The 19,563-nt window shown below is 42.0% G+C and overlaps 2 protein-coding genes across 6 annotated transcripts; both read right to left on the bottom strand.

Annotated features, from left to right (window-relative positions):
- Positions 1 to 2: 2 nt before the first annotated feature.
- LOC107542237 (uncharacterized) lies at positions 3 to 8,517 on the bottom strand. Of its 5 annotated transcripts, none has more exons than XM_087826749.1 (6): positions 8,382 to 8,517; positions 7,843 to 7,890; positions 6,222 to 6,282; positions 4,401 to 4,527; positions 3,472 to 3,564; positions 3 to 2,291 (listed from the first exon to the last, which is right to left on the bottom strand). In XM_087826749.1, exons 3-6 carry the CDS (start codon positions 6,234 to 6,236, stop codon positions 100 to 102), a joined length of 2,427 nt encoding a protein of 808 aa, XP_087682875.1. In that variant the 5' UTR covers positions 6,237 to 6,282; positions 7,843 to 7,890; positions 8,382 to 8,517; the 3' UTR covers positions 3 to 99. The 5 variants fall into 5 exon arrangements, with proteins under 5 accessions (XP_087682875.1, XP_087682874.1, XP_087682878.1 ...); XM_087826748.1 differs by having other exon boundaries at positions 8,395 to 8,517; XM_087826752.1 differs by lacking the exon at positions 7,843 to 7,890.
- A 2,145-nt stretch (positions 8,518 to 10,662) lies between these two features.
- On the bottom strand, positions 10,663 to 18,960 carry LOC107542238 (uncharacterized). Its single transcript, XM_087826756.1, has 5 exons — positions 18,237 to 18,960; positions 17,665 to 17,761; positions 16,100 to 16,192; positions 14,650 to 14,776; positions 10,663 to 14,130 (listed from the first exon to the last, which is right to left on the bottom strand). Exons 3-5 carry the CDS (start codon positions 16,190 to 16,192, stop codon positions 12,263 to 12,265), a joined length of 2,088 nt encoding a protein of 695 aa, XP_087682882.1. The 5' UTR covers positions 17,665 to 17,761; positions 18,237 to 18,960; the 3' UTR covers positions 10,663 to 12,262.
- Between the last annotated feature and the right edge of the window lie 603 nt (positions 18,961 to 19,563).

Genomic DNA, 19,563 nt, shown 5'->3' with positions numbered 1-19,563 from the left:
TGTTAAGCTATGGCTGAAACACTGCTTTAATGAAAAAAAAAAAAAGTTTCTTTTGAACTTGATTGGAAGAATTCACATGACACGTAAATTTTTTAAAAATCATTTTATAAAACACTTTACCTGTGTGAACTCTCTCATATTCTTAACAGCCCTATCACTTTTAGAGGATTTATTACCAGCATGGATTCTGTGATGAATTGTAAGATTTGATCGCCAACTGAAGCTCTTACCACATATCTCACAATTATAAGGTTTCTCCCCTGTGTGAACTCTCTGATGAGATTGTAGCTGTGAGGACCGACTGAAGACTTTGCCACACATATCACATTTGTATGGTTTCTCTCCAGTGTGGACACTCTGATGAAGTTGAAGACTCGAGGCCTGACTGAAGTGCTTACCACACTCCCCACATTTATATGGTTTCTCTCCTGTGTGGACCCTCTGATGCATGTCAAGATTCAAGCTCCACTTGAAGCCTTTCCCACACTTCTCACATTTGTATGGCTTTTCTCTGGTGTGGACTTTTTGGTGGGCTTGAAGGTGGGAACTCCGACCAAAGCTCTTCCCACACTCATCACATTTGAATGGCTTTTCTCCACTGTGGACTCTCTGATGGGCCAGAAGATTTGAGGCCTGCCTGAAGACCTTCCCACACTCCTCACAATTATATGGTTTCTCTCCTGTGTGGATTCTACAGTGAATTTTAAGATCTGCTCTACGACTGAATCCTTTCCCACATTCTTCACATTTGTATGGTTTCTCCCCAGTATGGATCAGTTGGTGAATCTGAAGTCGTGAACTCTGATTGAAGCCCTGCCCACACTCTTCACACTTGTACGGTTTCTCTACACTGTGAGCCTTCTGATGGATTTGAAGATATGAACTCTGACTGAAGCCCTTTCCACATATCTCACATTTATAGGGTTTCTCTCCTGTATGGACCACCAGATGAACTTGATAATGGGAGTTCCTCCTGAAGCTCTTCCCACATTCATTGCATCTGTATGGTTTCTCTCCAGTGTGGACTCTCTGATGTGCTTGGAGATTTGAACTCAGAGTAAAGCCTTTACTACATACATTACATATGTATGATTTCTCTCCAGTGTGGACTCCCCGATGGGCCTGGAGACTTGAGGGCCGACTAAAGCCTTTACCACATTCCTCACATTTGTAAGGTTTTTCTCCTGTGTGGACCCTCTGATGAATGTATAGATTTGAGCTGCAAATGAAGCCCTTCCCACACTCTTCACATTTATATGGTTTCTCTCCTGTGTGGACTCTCTGATGTGACTGAAGATGTGAATTCCTACTGAAGCTCTTACCACACACATCACATTTGAATGGTTTCTCCCCAGTGTGGACTCTCTGATGGTCCTGAAGATGAGAGGCCTGACTGAAGGCCCTCCCACACTCCTCACAATTATATGGTTTCTCTCCCGTGTGTAATTTACAATGAACAGTAAGTGCAGATCTACGACTGAAGCCTTTCCCACATTCCTCACATTTGAATGGTTTCTCTACAATGTGGATTTTCTCATGATTTTGCAGATGTGAGCTCTGACTGAAATCCTTACCACAACCATCACACTTACAGCTTTTTTCTCCCATATGAACTCTCTGATGAATATGAAGAACTGATCTATAACAGAAGCCTTTTCCACACTCACTACATATATGCGACTTCTCTTTTGAGTGTACTTGCTGATGAAGATCAAAAGTGGAGAGATTACTGAAGGTTTTTTTACACTCATTACACTGGTAAGGTTTTTGCCCTGTGTGAGTCACACTATTCTGATCCAATGTTGATATTTTCATGCTATCTTTTCCATAATTATTGTAACTATAAGATTTTTCACTTCTGTGTACTCCATAATCATCGAGGCGATGTGATACCCAATTGATGGTGTCAACATCCCATTTATACAAACAGAATTTACTTTTCATGGAAATTTGTTGATACCTATTCTGATAATTCTGTGACTCAGTCAGTGAAGTTTTCCTCCAAGAACCCTGGACTCTCAAAGTTTGAAACTCTGGATTTCCAGTGTCACTGGGATCATCCATTTTATGACTTAGTCCATAGTTTTCATCTTCAGAAATTTGAGTAGATAGTCCTGCCCCAGCCTGACAGGGGGAATCACCTTGTTTGTGGAACTGAGAACTATTTATCATGGAGTCTTGACACCTGGTTAAGTCATTTACGATTTGTTGCCAGATCTGCCAACAGGAAAGCTCTTCATGTGGTGGTCCTCTGTCCTGAACAGTCCTCAACTCACTTTGATTGCTCTCGCCTATACGAAGAATTCGGAGATATGGACAAGTGAAAGCTTTGTTCAAAGATTAAAGATTTCACACATAGGACACACAGTATAAGACTTTAATGAACGCTGGGATAGTTCAGCTTATATTTATCACATAGGAAGTTACCTGGTTTATATACTGACAGAAACCAGGGAGTGTTCTATTAAGCTCCCAACCACTTAGCATTAATGAAACCCACATAAAACAAAATGACTGCCATTTGATACTACTTAAATCATTTTTCATAAATTACATGTCTTTCCTACCATAACACAGTTATTAATAAGGAAAAGCATTTTGGAGTGTTCATAGTTATAATAGTGCCTGGCAGTTAGTAGGTGCTCAAAAAATGCATACATAGATGACTCACAGTTAGATTTCTGGGATTCTCTATAACTAAATCCCAGCTTAAGTTTGAACTAAGCAAAAGTGCTTTTACAAGGAAGATATCTGAAATAGAAAGAGAGTCGGAAAGTATAGTTTGCTGAGAATTTGAAAGGCTGCAGTAGAGGTAGTGACACACTAAGAGATTTAATGCTGAGGATAAAATCAAAGGTGCTACAGATCACTTGGAATGAAAGAAAAGCTGGACAATCTGGATTTTTCTGAGATTTCTGCACTGTCTGACATATAATTTTCCCACACAGGAATCAAAATTTAGAGGCTAGGGAAGAATGCTGTCTCTTTGAAGATAGCACGACAATTTTATATGGAGATACACTGGCTTTTAACAAGAATGATCTCCAAAGTGAGGATGCACTTTATTAATGAGCTGTGAAATAAATTCAGTAGCTTGTGATAAGTATTTAGAAGACACAGACTGGAAGTTATCAGAGAATCATCACAAGCAGTAAAGGTTTCATTACATAAAATGCCTTCTAAAGTCATACATGTAAATCTACACATAAATAAAATGTTTGTAGAGGTAACAATGTAAGATCTATTTCTTATTATGGATGTAGACTTTGCAAGAAGCAAATGGAATGCAGCTAGGCAAATCTTTCAAGGGAGAGGCTAATTCACAAGCTATCTTCTGAGAGCAGGCAACCAGTAAGAAGGCTGTTGCAATAAAACTGGAAAAAGACTTGACAATTTCGACTGAGTGAGGGCACAGGGGTGGTGAGAAGTGAAATAGTTAACTATGAGAACTCACAATTGCTTGGTTCTTACCTAAATTTCTCTCCAACTGGGATGATGTCTTCCTCATCCAAAGCCTCTCTTCTCTTTCTATATGTGATATATCTTGTCTAAAGGGTCGATGTCCTGAAAACATGCAGTCACAAGTTTCAATTGAATACACTGGAGCTAAAATTTGAATTCTAACTGCATATTCAAGATATTGAAAGCAGTGTTTTTCAAAAAATTTTTTACCATGACCTACTGAATAACATTTACTTCATGACCCAAACACATGCATAGATATGTATTACTAAAACAGAATTGAACGCCCCAGTTCTACCAATGTCTATTTTCATTAAATCACCTCCCAATAGCTCTGACCACTCATGCAGAGGCTAGTTTTAGCTGCAATGTTCTATTCTTCTTAAGGAGCTCTGATATCTTCTACCCTTTTTTTTTAATCCTCAACCAAAGACATATTCATTGTTGTTGTTGGTTTTTTTTTAGAGAGAGGGGAAGAGGGGGGGAGAGAAACATTGATGTGAGGGAGAAAAATTGATGGGCTGCCTCCTAACCAGGGATCAAACCTGCAACCTAGGTATGTGTCCTGACAGGGAATTGAACCTGGGACCCTACGGTCCCCGGGATGACACTCCAACCAACTGAGCCACCTGGCCAGGGCTACCGCATTTTATTTCATTAAAAACTGCAGATAGGACCAAATAAATTGGTTTTATAATTCACTAATGGGACAAGAATGAAACTTTAAAAAGAATATAGAAGAGGTATAGCAGCATTTTGACCATTTATAGTTCTTTTACAAAACACAAATGAAAAAGGCCTGAAACATTCTGTTTAGAATGATTAGAAAAATCTTCTTGAGTCCCACAGGAAGTGGAAAAAGTCCAGTCCCCAAAATGAAGGAGCCAAAGCCTTAACCCCAAGGTTGCGAAGATACTCCAGAGGGAGGCTGTTCTCACCCACTGAAACCAGGTTCCTGAAGTTCTCTACCATCACATCTTGGTACAGCTTCTTCTGGGCAGAGTCCAGCAGCCCCAGCTCCTCCTCCGTGAAGGCCACAGCCACGTCCTTGAACGTCACTGCCTCCTACAACAAACACATACACCGCAATCTTACACCCAATGTCCACTGAAAGAGGAGCAGCACTAACAAGGTGAGGAGGATAGGTGGGAAGTTGCTCTGGCCCCTGAACAATTTGGAAATCTCCCAACCCTTCTCCTTCTATCTTGCCAATGTCACACACTGATTTTCCACAGCCTCAACAAAAATGCTGCTATGAAAAAAAAAGCTTTGTATGTTTACCTGGTGCTCTCACATTGAGCACTGTTATGAGTAAACTACCTAGAATTCTAACTGCTGTATCCTGACCAAAAAGGTTCTATGTTTTAGTTAATATTGCTGATTGCTCCAGAAATGTCTACTGTTTTAATCCCAACAGTGTTAGATAGCGCCTTCCTTCCCACTGAGATAGGAACCAGATGAGGAGCATTATATGTGGAAAAAATCAAAAGGGCTTGCCAGGTCTCTGAATGAAAAACTCTCTTTCCTCCTGTCTCTGTATTTCACTCGAGTACAATACTCTGACTTGCTTTTCTGTGTGAACTTGAGAAGGTCTCTTATTTTTCATAATACATTTTCTTTACCTTAAAAGTAAAGATGAAACCAAAAATCTCATTATAAAATTGTTCTGAAGTGTGAATGCAGTGACAAGTCCTCTAGAACCACTGCACTTTTTAAACTAAGGTCATGTATTACTTTGACTTAAAAAAAATACGTGAAGGAATAAAAACAAACACTAAGTAAAATAATACACACAGGGTATGACTCAGGCACAGGGGAACAGAATCTAGCTCTTGTGGTAAGAAAATTTCTAACAGCTTTTTTGCTGTGTGAAGCAGCAGTGTGATCCTGATGCACTGAGCCATATTTGAATATTCTCCCCAAAACATCCAAGGTACCACATATAAAACATACTTTTTCTATTCTGAATACCTAGTATGTTAAGAACAAAAAAGGCAGCATTTTTTAGAATTGCTTTTTTGAGAAAAAGGTTCAATGCAGGAAAACTGCACTGTAGTATTCCTAAAACAGTAAAAATCCTAAATTAATGATTATGAAGAGAGAATAGTTTTAAAAAAACAGGTACATAAATTTCATGAGAACACGATACAACAAAAATGAATGTTATAGCTCTGGCCAGTGTGGCTCAATCGATTGAGCATCATCTCATGCACCAAGCGGTCACCAGTTCGATTCTCGGTCAAGGCACATGCCATGTTTCAGGCTCAATCCCCAGTAGGGGACACACAGGAGGCAGCCGATCAATGTTTCTCTCTCATTGATGTTTCTCTCTCCTCCTCTCCCTTCCTCTCTCTCTCAAATCCATAAAAACATTTATTTTTCAAAAAGAATATTATATAGTATTAAAAGCAAAAGCCAATTTAAATTTGTATTTCTGTTCTGAATAAAAATACACAGTACAAATACATATGATGAAGAGATCATAGGAATATAAAAGCAGCTAATTTGTAAGCAGGGATGTAGTAAGGTAGAAGCCATTTTTTATTTCTACTAATGTTTCTTATTTGTGAAATAAAAAATGATGAAATAAAACAAAAAGTAAAAACAAAAGCAGTTACACTTAAAAGGGACAAAACGAGCACCGGAGACACTCAACAGCTCCCCAGATGCCTGGACATTCCCTGAAAGAGAAACACTTGTGCCCAGTCTCCGGGTACTGAAATGGTATTTTTAAAAGCAAAAAGGCAAGCCCGACTCACCTTGAACACGCTCATTTTTTCCTTTTCTTTCTGGGGAAACACAGAGTTCTAAGAAGACAGACTGGGAAAGAAGAAAAAAGTCAATGGAAACTGGTCAGGTATGTCATGTATGTCACTAACCCACGCGGCTGCTCATTGTAAATTTGCAACGGTGCCCATTCCCGAGTGGCAGCAGCTGCATGCAGCTTGATGAACAGAACTTGGCATGGATGCCAGATACCCGCCCTGCCCTTTTCAGTTTGGAAGACCTGACAGGTGACAATAATTAGTGGGGGAGGGGGGAATATCATTGGACTGAGTAGGGTTCTGGTGTATTCTATTCAGTTTTTTGTGTGACAGCTGGCAGGGTCAATTTTTTAGGCCTTAGTTTCCAGACAAGAACCTGTCCTAAATTTTTCAGATTTTCCTATGCACAGGAATCACCTTAGGATCTTGTTGAAATGCAGATTCCTGGATCCCATCTGCAAAAATTCTAAATCAGAAGGTATCAGGTGGGGCTCAAGGATAGGCATTTCTACCCAAGTGATGCCAATGCTGCTGGTTTGTGGACCACAATTAGAGAAGCACTGCAGTGTACCAGCAGTCCCAAAGAAAACAGCCTCCACTAAATGGAAACAGACACAATGAACAACTAGAGTTACTAAAACATTAAAAATGGTTATCCTTGTTTTTTTTTCCAGTTTGACACATTTATTGGTATTTTAATAAAGACATTAATCTCAGTCGTTTCCCTTTCTCATCTTGACCAGATATATATATGTCATTTGAGTCAAGAAAAGAATATGCAGGAGAGGGATGTTATTTTAACATAACATAAATAGTAAAATGGACAAAAATGAAAAGTTTGCCATATTAAAGCAAGTTAAATTCATGTATCTTGATATCATTAAGTCAATAAAGTAAGAACTAGGAGTTCTATATACATATCCATTGTTTTACTTGGGGAACAATAGTTATCTTTATATCCTATGGTTATGGGTAACTTAAATGTTTATTTATACGTTTCTGCATTTTCTGAATTTTCCATGACCATTATGTTACTTCTATAGGGTGGGGCAAAAGTAGGTGCACAGTTGTGAGTACCTAAAACAGAGTTGATTCTTGTATTATTATTTATTAATTATTGTATTACTTTCCATGTAACAACTGTAGACCTACTTTTGCCTCACCCTGTAAACACATTACTTGAAATAAGACAGTGAAACAGTTGAGAAAACTATTTTAAAAACTCTTCTATAGAATAGCCTAAAGCTTGCTCTCAAGGTTCCTACAATCAAGTCCCCACCTACTTTCCCCAATATAATTCTAATCCAGACAGTTTCCTACCCTCTAGGAGGATATACTAGAGATTAATGAACTCAGGTGCTGCACTCAGGCTGCCTAGGTTCCAACCCTGGCTCCACCGCCGACTAGCGGGGTGACCCTGGGTCAACATGTCCCCTGCGTCTCAGTCTCAGCTTCACCGTAGGGAAAGCAGCAGCACTTCCTAGAGCCACTACGGGGCAGAACTGTGTTTCTTTGTATAAAGCTTTAAGATAGAATTCAGCAACTAAGGCTTAGTTATAATCATCACCGCATCTGCCCAAGTGCACGGCCCCCTCATTCTCCAAGCGCTACTCACGTGCGGCTCCCTTGCCTCCTCCGTGCGGTGCTTTCCGAGAAGGCAGGGCTGGGGGAGGAGAGGAAGCTGTGAAACACCAGGACAGTGTTTCATCCCCCATGAATCGCAGCCCCGGGACCAGCTAGAGGCAACCCCCTCCTAAAAGAGGCCAGGAGCCCAGGACAGTTCAGGTTCCTGGGCTCACAGAATCTAACTGCGAGACGGACTCTTTTCGGAGAGTTATAGTAGTGTTAACAACCACCCACGTTCCAGGCAGTTTTAATTAAACCTTTTATTTGTACTATTCTCCTGTTTTTCCCCCAAAACATTCTATTAGGACGGTTTTACTTTTATTTCCCTTTTACAGAACAACAAGCGAAGGCACAGAGGGGTCAAGTAACTCACTCAACGGGATACCGCATGAAGGGGTAGGTGAGGGAGCCGGGTTCGGGGTGCAGGGAGCCCGGGAGACCCTCAAACCCCGCGAAGCGCGACGAGCCCGCCCCATCCCCGGGGCGGTCCAAACGCAAAGCTCCGCCCGGGGGAACGCAAATCGCCACCTCAGCCTCAGACCTCCGTTGGTAGCCGCTCCTCCTCTTTCTTCCCCAACACAAGGCCAGCAGCTGCTGGCTCCGGGCGCATATAGGAGAAGTTTGAATGGATGGAGTATAACCGACCACAACCTGGGAAAAGATGGCTGCTACGTTGGCCAGGGGCGGAAGTGCCTGTGACTAGCCCGAGCCCCTAAACTACATTTCCCAGAATCCTGCAGCACGGCCCTCCCCGAAGGGAAGCGCCTGGGGCTACACAGAGCTTTTGGATCTACACTCCCCAGAATTCCGCGGGGGAAAAAAGTTTACAGCCGGGCCTTACTGTAGGTGTAGCAGGTAACACTCCACGGAGCTCTGGACTACAAGTCCCAGAATGCTAAGCGGAAACCAGCAACAATACCGCTCTCGTGGATGACGTTTCTCAAGCAGAAAACGGACAACGCCGCGCCTCCCGCTGTGGAAGTGCCCAACTGCGCTGAGCGACTTCCCGGAATCCTTGAGAAGGTCTCCGGCAATGTCTTGCCATTCTAACCTGTCGGCTTTAGATTCTGTTCATTGAGAAGCTGAGTAGCACTTTGGACGGGTTCGAAGGACTAAGCAACCTAAATCCACTGCCTGCCATGGAGGCTTCCTGGTAAAAACCCCAAGGGGCTTCAGCGTAAGAGCAAAAGGGAAGTGGGCATTCTTTGGCAGGGACTGAAACTAAACGTCACCTCAATCCCTGACGTTGTATAAAGGTGAACGTATTTTGTTAGCATCATCCGGCCCTCGCAGAAGCAAATGAAAATCCTCTCTAGAGAAAGGTACCATAATCCTAGGCCTCAAAATTATTTCTATAACTATAAAATTTGTGATAATATTTGGCCAAGTGAACTTTAAGAAGAAAAACATTCGTTGACATGTGGAGGGGCACTTAAGAATGACAAAAAATTTCAACTTACCGGAAACTAACAACTTCAGTTATGTTTTATAAAATGAAAACTGACAGAACCACAAGGAGAAAGATTCAATGGGTGAAGGGGATCAAAAGGTAAAAAAAGAAAAGTGAGCACTGTAGGTTGTAGTGCAGTGATTCCTCACAATGCACCTGTAAGCATGAAAGTTATCTTAATGTGTGGATCAGAACAAGCCAACCATGCAATGAATGAATGCTAATCAGGCAATGCAATAAAAGTGATTCTATATGGGAAAGAGAGAAGACTCCAAAACTAGGATACCTGAATGGGAGGAAAAGAGATCAAGGCTCAGGGACTCAACATTTCCATTTGTAAATAAGAAAAACTAGTATTTTTTTAAAAATCACACATGAGAGAAGTTGATGCCATACGGAGGAAGTCAGAGTAATGCCATTGCTGGAAGAGAGCCATGAGCCAAGGAATGAGGACAGCTTAAGTTGGCAAAAGCAAGAAATGAATTTCTCTCCAGAAGGAAGGCAGCCCTGCTGACACCTTCGTTGTAGCCAGATGAGTAAACCAAGGTCCTGAGAAGAATAAAATACCCAAGGAGTCACCAAGAGCAAATGGCAAAGAAGTAGTCAGGTTGGAATGTCATGGGAAATGGATGGAACTGTACACTATGCACCTAGAAACTTGGGAAAATATAACCATATAACCTGTGTGAACGAGAACAGCATTTCTTTTCGTCTATGAAAACCTATTCACAGAAACAAAGTAGGAGAAACTACCAGTTTGGGGGGAGAAAGAAGATGTGATTGCCCTTCCCCCCAAATCCAACATTTGTGCAAAGGACCTGTATACCATATTTCATAGTCCTGAAATATGCAGGACAGGAAAACAGGTAAGAGGGATTTCAGACCCTGTATATAAATATTCTGTTATTTTGGATTTCATACCTATTGACGGTAATATGGTTTTGTTATACAAAAACAATAAAAACATAGAACCTTAAAAAAAAAAAATCACATGACATCCTAGGTGGTATGTGTGTGTGTGTGTCTTGAGGTGGAAGGGGTGGGGAACAGCCTGGGTAAAAACCTAATTTCTAAACCCCTGACTGCTCAGGTCTCCTATTCAGATGTGTGTGGTTGACCAAATGCTCCAAGAAACCAAGAGGATGCCCATGTGGTTGTTCAAAGATCTGTGGCCAGCACCAGTTCCAAAAGGGAAGCCTGGGGAGCAGATATCTCAGATATATATGCTTGCGGTGTCATAGGAAGTGACTGACAGAAGTCTGAAGGCTGAGAAGTTCCATGATCTGTCTGCACACTGAAGACCCAGGATAGCTGGTGGTATTGTTTAGACTAAGTCCCAAAGCCTGGGAACCAGGAGAGCTGATGGTTTAAAATCCAGTCCCAGGACTGGAGAAAATATGGCCCCACTGAAGCAGGGAGGCAGGAAATGAAAAGGGGCAAATTCCCCTTCCTCTTTTTATTCTACTCAGGTCCTCAACAGATTGGATGCTGCCCATATTGGAGAGGTCAACCTACTTTACTGTAGAGTCAGTTGACTCAAATGCTAGCCTCATTCAGAAACACTCTCACATACACATATGCACACGTGGGAAAACACGTACAAACACACAAAGATCAATGTTTGATGATTCTATGAAGGCTACAACCTAGGATCTCTCAAAGCCCGTATCATGTATTTCTCCTGTCCTTACAGGTATCTGCCAGAATTTTAATGGCTTCAGGTTAATATCAGGATGTATCAAAATTCAAACTCCTACAGCTATATGCTTATTTCCGTTTTAAACAATTCAGTGGCATTGTCAATGTAGTGCTCATCTTCTGGGTATTTTAATATCATAATCATAACTTCCATTTTATGATTTCCAGATCAAAGAAATGTATAACCTATATTCTGATATATACTCCTTTCCTGAAACCATGCTTTACTGCTACTAATAGGAAAGAGCACATAAACATCAGTCTTGCCTCGATAATAAATTTGATAAAATTATCAAATTCCCACAAGTTTGTTTTTTTTTAGGTACTCATATCATGGGTGTGGAAGAATGTGGCATAGCCCCTACCTGAGAAGTTTTGATAAATATATGCTACAATAATTAGAAGGCAAGCATTTCAAAGTCAGGCTGGAAATGCACAGAATTAGAAAGCAATAATAAATTGCAGGTTAAAAAAACCGATTGTTAACTACTTGTGACACTTTCAGTGTCAAGGGTGAACCCTCGCCTTAACATTGATAAAAATCAATTGTGTAACATGCTTTTTAACCTCTTGTAAAAATGAAAACAAACATTTTCAGTCTATCCTGTCAGAAAAACCACAAAATATAATTCAATTATACTGTACACAATCCTTGGAAAACTAGACAGAGCCCCAAATAATAAGAACCCAACTCAGAACAGAGGTTGTGAGGAAGACAGAAGCTAGTTGCAATAGGGTAGTACCATAATAATATTGTGGATTGGAATACTGAGTGGCTTTCTGTATTTCAACAAATATTCATTTCCCTGAATTAATTTTACTTGGCAGGTTTCCTCCTCTGAATATATTTTCAGATACTGTGCATTTTCTCCTTTTGGTTTATTTAACGTACAAGTACTGAACACATCTACAAGAATGAGTCATTGTTAAGGTTGTACAGATGTGGCAGCAAAGTCCCTGCCCTCATGGAGCTTACATTCTAGCGGGCAGCAATTCTGGTACACCAATCACTGCACTTTTGTTAAAGGTCAGACCGAACTCTTTTCCTTTCTTAGTACCATCTCCTAAGTGATATCTAATAACTGTCAAAGTTCTGAATGAAGTGTTTACTGTATCAATTACAAGCATTCTCCACTGTATGGACTGCTGAAAACTGAGATGTGTTCAGCTATTCCTTAAACACTGACTAAACTAAAACAACTATTTTCTCCCCTATAAAACCTGATAAGAATTCAGATTGTACATGAGTTTTTTAAAAACATCATTTTGTAGAACTTCTTTCCTCCCATAATTCTTTGATGTTCTTACCACTCTCATCACCTTTGTAAAATGTATTACCAGCATGAATTTTGTGATGACTTACAAGATTTGATCTCCAACTGAAGCTCTTACCACATATCTCACACTTGTAAGGTTTCTCCCCTGTGTGAACTCGCCCATGATACTGAAGTTGTGAAGACCGACTGAAGACTTTGCCACACATATCACATTTGTATGGTTTCTCTCCAGTGTGGACACTCTGATGAAGTTGAAGACTCGAGGCCTGACTGAAGTGCTTACCACACTCCCCACATTTATATGGTTTCTCTCCTGTGTGGACCCTCTGATGCATGTCAAGATTCAAGCTCCACTTGAAGCCCTTCCCACACTTCTCACATTTGTATGGCTTTTCTCTGGTGTGGACTTTTTGGTGGGCTTGAAGGTGGGAACTCCGACCAAAGCTCTTCCCACACTCATCACATTTGAATGGCTTTTCTCCACTATGGACTTTCTGATGGGCCAGAAGATGTGAGGCCTGACAGAAGACCTTCCCACACTCCTCACAATTATATGGTTTCTCTCCTGTGTGGGTTCTACAGTGAATTTTAAGATCTGCTCTACGACTGAATCCTTTCCCACATTCTTCACATTTGTATGGTTTCTCCCCAGTATGGATCAGCTGGTGAATCTGAAGTCGTGAACTCTGATTGAAGCCCTGCCCACACTCTTCACACTTGTAAGGTTTCTCTATACAGTGGGCCTTCTGATGGATTTTAAGGTATGAACTTTGACGGAAGCCCTTTCCACATATCTCACATTTATAGGGCCTTTCTCCTGTGTGGACCACCAGATGAACTTGATAATGGATTTTCATCCTGAAGCTCTTCCCACACTCCTCACATTTGTATGGTTTTGCTCCTGTGTGAACTCCCTGATGGGCTTGAAAACTTGAACTATAAATGAAACCCTTACCACACTCTTTACATACATATGGTTTCTCCCCACTGTGAATTCTCCGATGGGCCTGAAATTGTGAAGGCTGAATGAAGCACTTACCACATTCCTCACATTTATATGGTTTCTCTCTTGTGTGGACCCTCTGATGGATATGAAGATTTGAACTACAAGTGAAACACTTCCCACAGTCTTCACATTTGTACGGTTTCTCTCCTGTGTGGACCATACAATGGCTATTAAGTGCTGATCTACGACGGAAGTTCTTACCACATATATCACATTTGAATGGTTTCTCCCCAGTGTGGATTCTCTGATGTTCCTGAAGATGTGAAGCATGAATGAAGGCCCTTCCACATCTGTCACAATTATAAGGTTTCTCTTCCATGTGTAATTTACAATGAACAGTAAGTGTTGATCTACGAATGAAGCCTTTCCCACACTGCTCACATTTGAATGGCTTTTCTATAGTGTGGACTTTATGATGAGTTTGCAGATGTGAACTCTGACTGAATTCCTTCCCACAGTCATCACACTTATAGCGTTTCTCTCCCATATGAACTCTCTGATGAATATGGAGTGCTGAGCTGTAACAGAAGCTTTTTCCACATTCACCACATGAATGAGACTTCTCTGCTGAGTGTATTTGTTGATGAAGATCAAAGTTGGAGACATTGCTGAAAAATTTTTTACATTCATTACATTGGTAAGGTTTCTGGCCTGTGTGAGTTATACACAGAACTGCCCCAACCTGGCTGGAAGAATCACCTTGTTTGTGGACCTGAGAACTCTTTATCATGGAGTCTTGATGCCTGGTTAAGTCACTTGCAATCTGTTGCCATATGTGCCAGCAGGAAAGCTCTTCATGTGGTATTGCTTCTGAAACAGTCTCCACCTCACTCTGGGTCTTTCCTCCTGTAAAGACAGAGAAAGCAGAGAAGTGAACTGAAGGCTTTGTTCAGTGTTTTCACAATTTCACATTCAAGAGAGAGCCTCAGCCTTCAATGAATCCCGGGAAAATTCAATTTGTCTTTTCCACTGGATATCATGTTCTCTGGTTTGCATGTCTACAGACACCAAGAAGTGGTCCAGTTGGCTCCTGTCCACTATGCATAATGAAACCCATTAGTACACACCAAGTCTCGTATGTGAGGTGCAAGTAAGACGTCAAAGATTTAATTTAAAATTCATTAAAGCTCCTCCCACTGGTTCTCACATCACTCACTTAATTGGCCAGTGTTTTTTCTGCAAAGTATTCTGTTCTCCTAACAAACTGATATTTCCTCCTTATATTACTGCATTAAAAAGTGTTGGTACAAAAGTCTGGTCCACAAATGCAGGCAACCATTTTAAGACTCACAAAGCCTTGAACACCTGAGGACACAAGCCAATCCTGGGAGCTGATATTCAGTTACAGAGGGCGCCTGTCCTCACCCACAGAGACCAGGTTCTGGAAGTTCTCCAGCATCACGTCCCGGTACAGCCTCCTCTGGACAGAGTCCAGCAGCCCCAGCTCCTCCTTGGTGAAGACCACAGCCACGTCCTTGAAGGTCAATACCTCCTACAACACCAAACACATGTAACCTCAATCTTATAATCAGTGGCCACCTGAAACGGGACAGTGCTGAGAAGGTAGAGAGAATGGACAGAAAATGGTTCAGACTCTGAGTGACTTAAACATCTTGCTGACCAGGCATGAGATAACTCATGTCTTCACTTACATTAACTTAAATAATTTTAAACATGCTGCTGATCAGTCACAACGAAAAAGTAGCCGGTCGAGTTCTGGCTTGAAGTAGCCAGTCAGCAAGGTGTTTAAGTCCATGTGTAGACCTCCCGGCCCTTCTTCTCCAATGCCACACACTGATTCTCCTCAGGCTCAGCATAAGTGTGGCAGTGACAACAGTCCTCCTATTTTTATTTTGTGTTCTCACCGAGTCTACTTATAAGTAACCTCCAAGAACCCTAAATATGCAGTGTTGATTAAAACAATAAAATTCCTCACAGGGATGTAATGTGCAGCATAGGGAACATAGTCAATAACACTGTGATAACTGTGTATGGTGCCGGGTGTGTACTAGAGTTAATGAGAGGATCACTTCTTAAGTTACATGTCTAACCACTATGCTGTACACCTGAAACTAAAAGGATATTAAATGTCAACTGTAACTGAAAAATAAAAATAAGTTAAAAAAAAAAACAACAGTAAAATTCCTGAACCATCTAAATGTCTATGAGTGGCCAGTAGTTAAAAATTAAAAGGCATATCAATTTGGGGCAAGTAGTTAAAAATTAAAAGATATATCAATTCAAGGGGAATGTGATATAACCCTCAAAAATAAACATTAGATAACATTAGAGGGAGAAAGTGACAATTTCAAATTAGATGTAGCCCGACTGGGCGTGGCTCAGCAGTTGAGCGTTGACCTAGGATCCAGGTGATCAGGGTTCGATTCCCGGTCAGGGCACATGCCCGGGTTGCGGGCTCGATCCCCCAGGAGGTAGCCAGTCGATGACTCTCTCATCACTGATATTTCTATCTCTCTCTCCCTCTCCTTTCCTCTCTCTGAAATCAATAAAGATATATAACAACAACAACAACATTGTCTTTAAAAAAAGAAAAGAAAATGAAAACAGCTACTTTGTCAGCAGGGAAACGGTAAAGTGAGAGAACTGTTCATTTCTAGTTATTTTTCTGCTCCATAAGATAAATAACAAGATGAAACAAAAACTAAAAACAAGTGCAAAGTAAACTCAAAACCCTAGAGCACAAAATGTCCTCAAATACCCGTTCTTCTGCTTGAGTTGTCCCAAGAAAAACATGTAACAAGCTGGGGTGGTCATGAGGTGGAATTTTAAAAGTGAGAAAGGCAAGTCCACTCACCTCGGATTTGGCCATTTTCCCTCCTTCTCCTTGCGATGCGCAGAGTCCTGAGCGAGACAGATCCCAGGGAGGCAGAGCTGCGCCCGGCAGCATCTGCAAAGGCAGGAAAAAATCACACACGCGAAAGGGTGGCCTGCGTGCTGCTCACCTACACGGACGGTCGCGAATTAGCATGTGAGTTTAGAGCAGCCTTATTCACAACAACCTAACACCGCGAACAACTGAAACGTCGGCCTGCGTGTGAATCCACAAGTTGCGGCACATCTATTCCACGGACTATTACTCCCCAGTGAAAAGAAGTGAGGCACCGATCGTGGTAGAACATGGATGAACCTTGTAAACATTATGGAAAGAGAAAGGAGCCGGTCACAAAAGACTGCACACTGGGTGATTCCACTTACAGGCAGTGTCCAGAATAAGCAGATGTACGGAGACAGAAAGTGTGTTAGTAGATGCCCAGGTATCTGGGGAGAGAAGGGGGTTAGTTAACTGCAACTGGACGTGAGGAATCCAATCGGGAAAACAAAGATGTGCTCCGCTAAGCAAAGTTACTAAAAATCATAGGTTGCTACACCTGAAATGGGTGAATTCTATGATATATATAATAAATACACTGCAAGTTGGAAAAAATAAATGTTTGTTAGACTACATTTCATTTAAGTTAGTAAAATCAATTTATGGATTCTGAGTCCATACTGATATGATATTTATATTTGAACAAATGAATAAGTAAGTGGGAGAGAAGGGGAAGCTTGTCTTTACAGTAGAATACCCATTAATTAATGTATCTCCCCCAAAACTGTATTAATTTCAGAAAACCCCCAGTAACTTTGCAATGGACAAATCTGCTAGACACCACCTTAGCTTCGTGTACAAAGTTGAGTTCACCGACACAGGGACAAGCCAACATCCTCTGGCTCTTATTGTGTTGTAATGACAAGGGCACCTCGCCACTTCTGTGGAATCCCCACCAGCAATGCAAGATCTAAACCTAAACATGGACTGTAGCAAATAAAGCCCAAATGAAGGAGTATCTCCTAAACAACTTGACTCTACTCTTAAAAAGCATCAAGAACAAAAGGGACGAAGGCTGTGGAATCGTTCCTGTTAAAGAACATTAAGAGAAGTATGATAAAAATTTGTGAAATGTTTATAAACAAATGTACAACTGAAGGCAATGCATAAAATTGGTCTTTGAAACAGGGGAAACCGACTACACTGCCAGTCTGCATTGCCTTTCCCTGAATCCTCCAGCGAAAATATTATAAGGATTTTAAATGAGAAACAGAACAAAACAAACAGGAGTGTGGATCATGTAATGGTATGCTAGATGTTTTCTAGCATCATCTAATAGGTAACACTATAATGACCATTAGCAATAACTTATGAAATTACATGGAAGTTCATTAGTTTAATCTTTCTTGGCAGTGTTTGGAAATTTCCATTGTTAAAACACATACGGGGAAAAGCATTAAGAAAGGTATGATAAAAATTTTGTAAAATGTTTATAATATATAAATATACACACACACAAAACACTAAACAAAAATGCATTAGATGCTTACCACTTGCTATATTTATATCCTGGATGAACGGGTAATTCAAAAATGCCTTCTTCTCTCATATTTCTGTAACTTCTGAATGCTCCGTAATGATATGGTTCTGCAAGAATAAGAAGTCTTTTTTAAAATAAGTCAAACAAAATAGTTGACAATGGTTTAAAAAACTCACAGACCCTTGCTTTTAAGGTGTCTCACAATCAAGTGCTAACTGCCTGGCCTGATTCCAGCTGGTCCCTATGGCTTAAGGAGAATACAGCCAAGAGATTATGAATTCAAGCTCCCGACATGAACTTCCCAGATGCCAAGCCCAGCTCAGCCTCTTAGGAGGTGAGTGGCTATGGGCGCAGGCTTATGCTCCTTGGGACTCCTCTCATTTTATGGACTAGGAACAAAGCAGTGCTTCTTCATGGAGCCACGATGGGGCAGGATGTATATTTATTTGTATAAAACCCTGCTCATCATCAAAGGTGGCAGTTAAGGATTAATTATCACTACCCAGGCCAGATTACACATCCCACACTTTCTCCAATTTATGTGAACATCATTGGAAAAGGAGAATGCCAAGTCCCACTCACGCAGAGCTTTGCTGTCAGTAGCCGAGGAGTCGCTTTTTGGGAAGCCGGGCTGGGGGAAGGAGGGCGCAATGAAATGCCGCGATCGTGCCGCCGTCCTCGAGGAAAGTCCAAGCCGCCTTCCCCTCGGTGCGGGCGGGGCAACCCTGCTCTTCCTAAGAAAGGGGGGCTGGTGTCAACCCGCGTCGCGCGGGGATCCGAGAGGAGGCCAGGTCGGCGACGCCGCAGCTCCAACCCTAACCCGGGGACGCGACAGCTCCCCTGGAAATTAACAGCAAGGAGAAATCGCCACTCACCACGGGCCAAGAACTATTTCAATATTTCTCTTTCTACCACCTTTTTCAATTCCCAGAACAATTCTATTGGGACGGTCCTAATTATCTCCATTTTAAAGAACAGTAACGGGAGGCACGGGGAGATTAACTACCCAATGCCAGGAGGTAGAAGCGGGCATGGAGGGGGTAGGGAGGCCGACTGGGGAGCTGAGAGCCCCGAGAACTCAAACCAGGCGACAAAAACGACCCGAGCCTGCTCCACTCCCGGGCGCTGGAAGCGCCCCAAACGCGCAGAGGCACCGCCGACCTGGGCCTACGATACCAGCATCCTCCGCGGGGGCTGCTTTTCCCCTAAATCGACCGCAGGGTCATTGCGGGTCTTAAGCATAGATCCAGAAAACTCGGGTGGGCCGGCGAGACGCTGAACAGACAAACCGCCCCATGGAAAATACAGTAAAGACCTCACACTCCGGGAACGGAAGCGCCCGCGAGCTCAGGGGCTTCGGGACTACATTTCCCAGAATTCACCAGACCCGCCTTCCTGAGCGGAAGTGCGCGCGACTGCGCTGGAGGCCTGGGCTAAACGGCCCAGACTTCCGAAGGAAAACGTTTGTGCAGGGGCTCGCCCTGTGGGAAAAGGGTTGTGACTGCAGGAAGCTCCTTGACTACACTTCCCAAAAATGCCAGAGCGGAGAGAAGCCCAGTCCCAACTTCCTGGGTAGTAACGTGGATTCCTTCACCAAGCGCTCCCCTCTTGGCTAAATGAGTGGCTGCTACTTCTTTACTAGAAGATTCTTGCTCTAATCTACCTTCCCAAAAGTTAAATTTATTGTGATTCTCGATATGAGAATTGCTCCTTCTGACAGCATCCAATCTAGAGTGAACCCTGCTTCCTCACGTCTTCCCCTAAACCGGAAAGCAATGATCCAGTGATTGTAAAAAAAAGTCTAATTCAAGGATCCAGTCATTGCAAAAATGTTTATTTCCCAAGTACGCAGCCACATTGGTACAATGCCGTACGTCCCTTTGGGGAACTCTATGGAAAAGATGAACAG

The sequence above is a fragment of the Miniopterus natalensis genome, chromosome 18, assembly GCF_054644295.1.
Source record: "Miniopterus natalensis isolate mMinNat1 chromosome 18, mMinNat1.hap1, whole genome shotgun sequence".
Taxonomy (NCBI): Eukaryota; Metazoa; Chordata; class Mammalia; order Chiroptera; family Miniopteridae; genus Miniopterus; species Miniopterus natalensis.
The sequence above is the reverse complement of the archived record's forward strand: the minus strand, read 5'-3'. Positions and strand labels throughout refer to the sequence as shown.

Bases quoted from the DNA above. Each gene is read 5' to 3' on its own strand.
- LOC107542237 (XM_087826749.1), bottom strand. The intron at 3,565-4,400 runs GTGAGAACAGCC...GCATGTTTTCAG, and splicing joins CAGGAACCTGGTTTCAGTGG to GACATCGACCCTTTAGACAA. The intron at 2,292-3,471 runs GTAAGAACCAAG...TTCTTCGTATAG, and splicing joins CCAGTTGGAGAGAAATTTAG to GCGAGAGCAATCAAAGTGAG.
- LOC107542238 (XM_087826756.1), bottom strand. From the start codon at position 16,192: ATGCTGCCGGGCGCAGCTCTGCCTCCCTGGGATCTGTCTCGCTCAGGA. The intron at 14,777-16,099 runs GTGAGTGGACTT...TTGGTGTTGTAG, and splicing joins GGAAAATGGCCAAATCCGAG to GAGGTATTGACCTTCAAGGA. The intron at 14,131-14,649 runs GTGAGGACAGGC...CTGTCTTTACAG, and splicing joins CCAGAACCTGGTCTCTGTGG to GAGGAAAGACCCAGAGTGAG.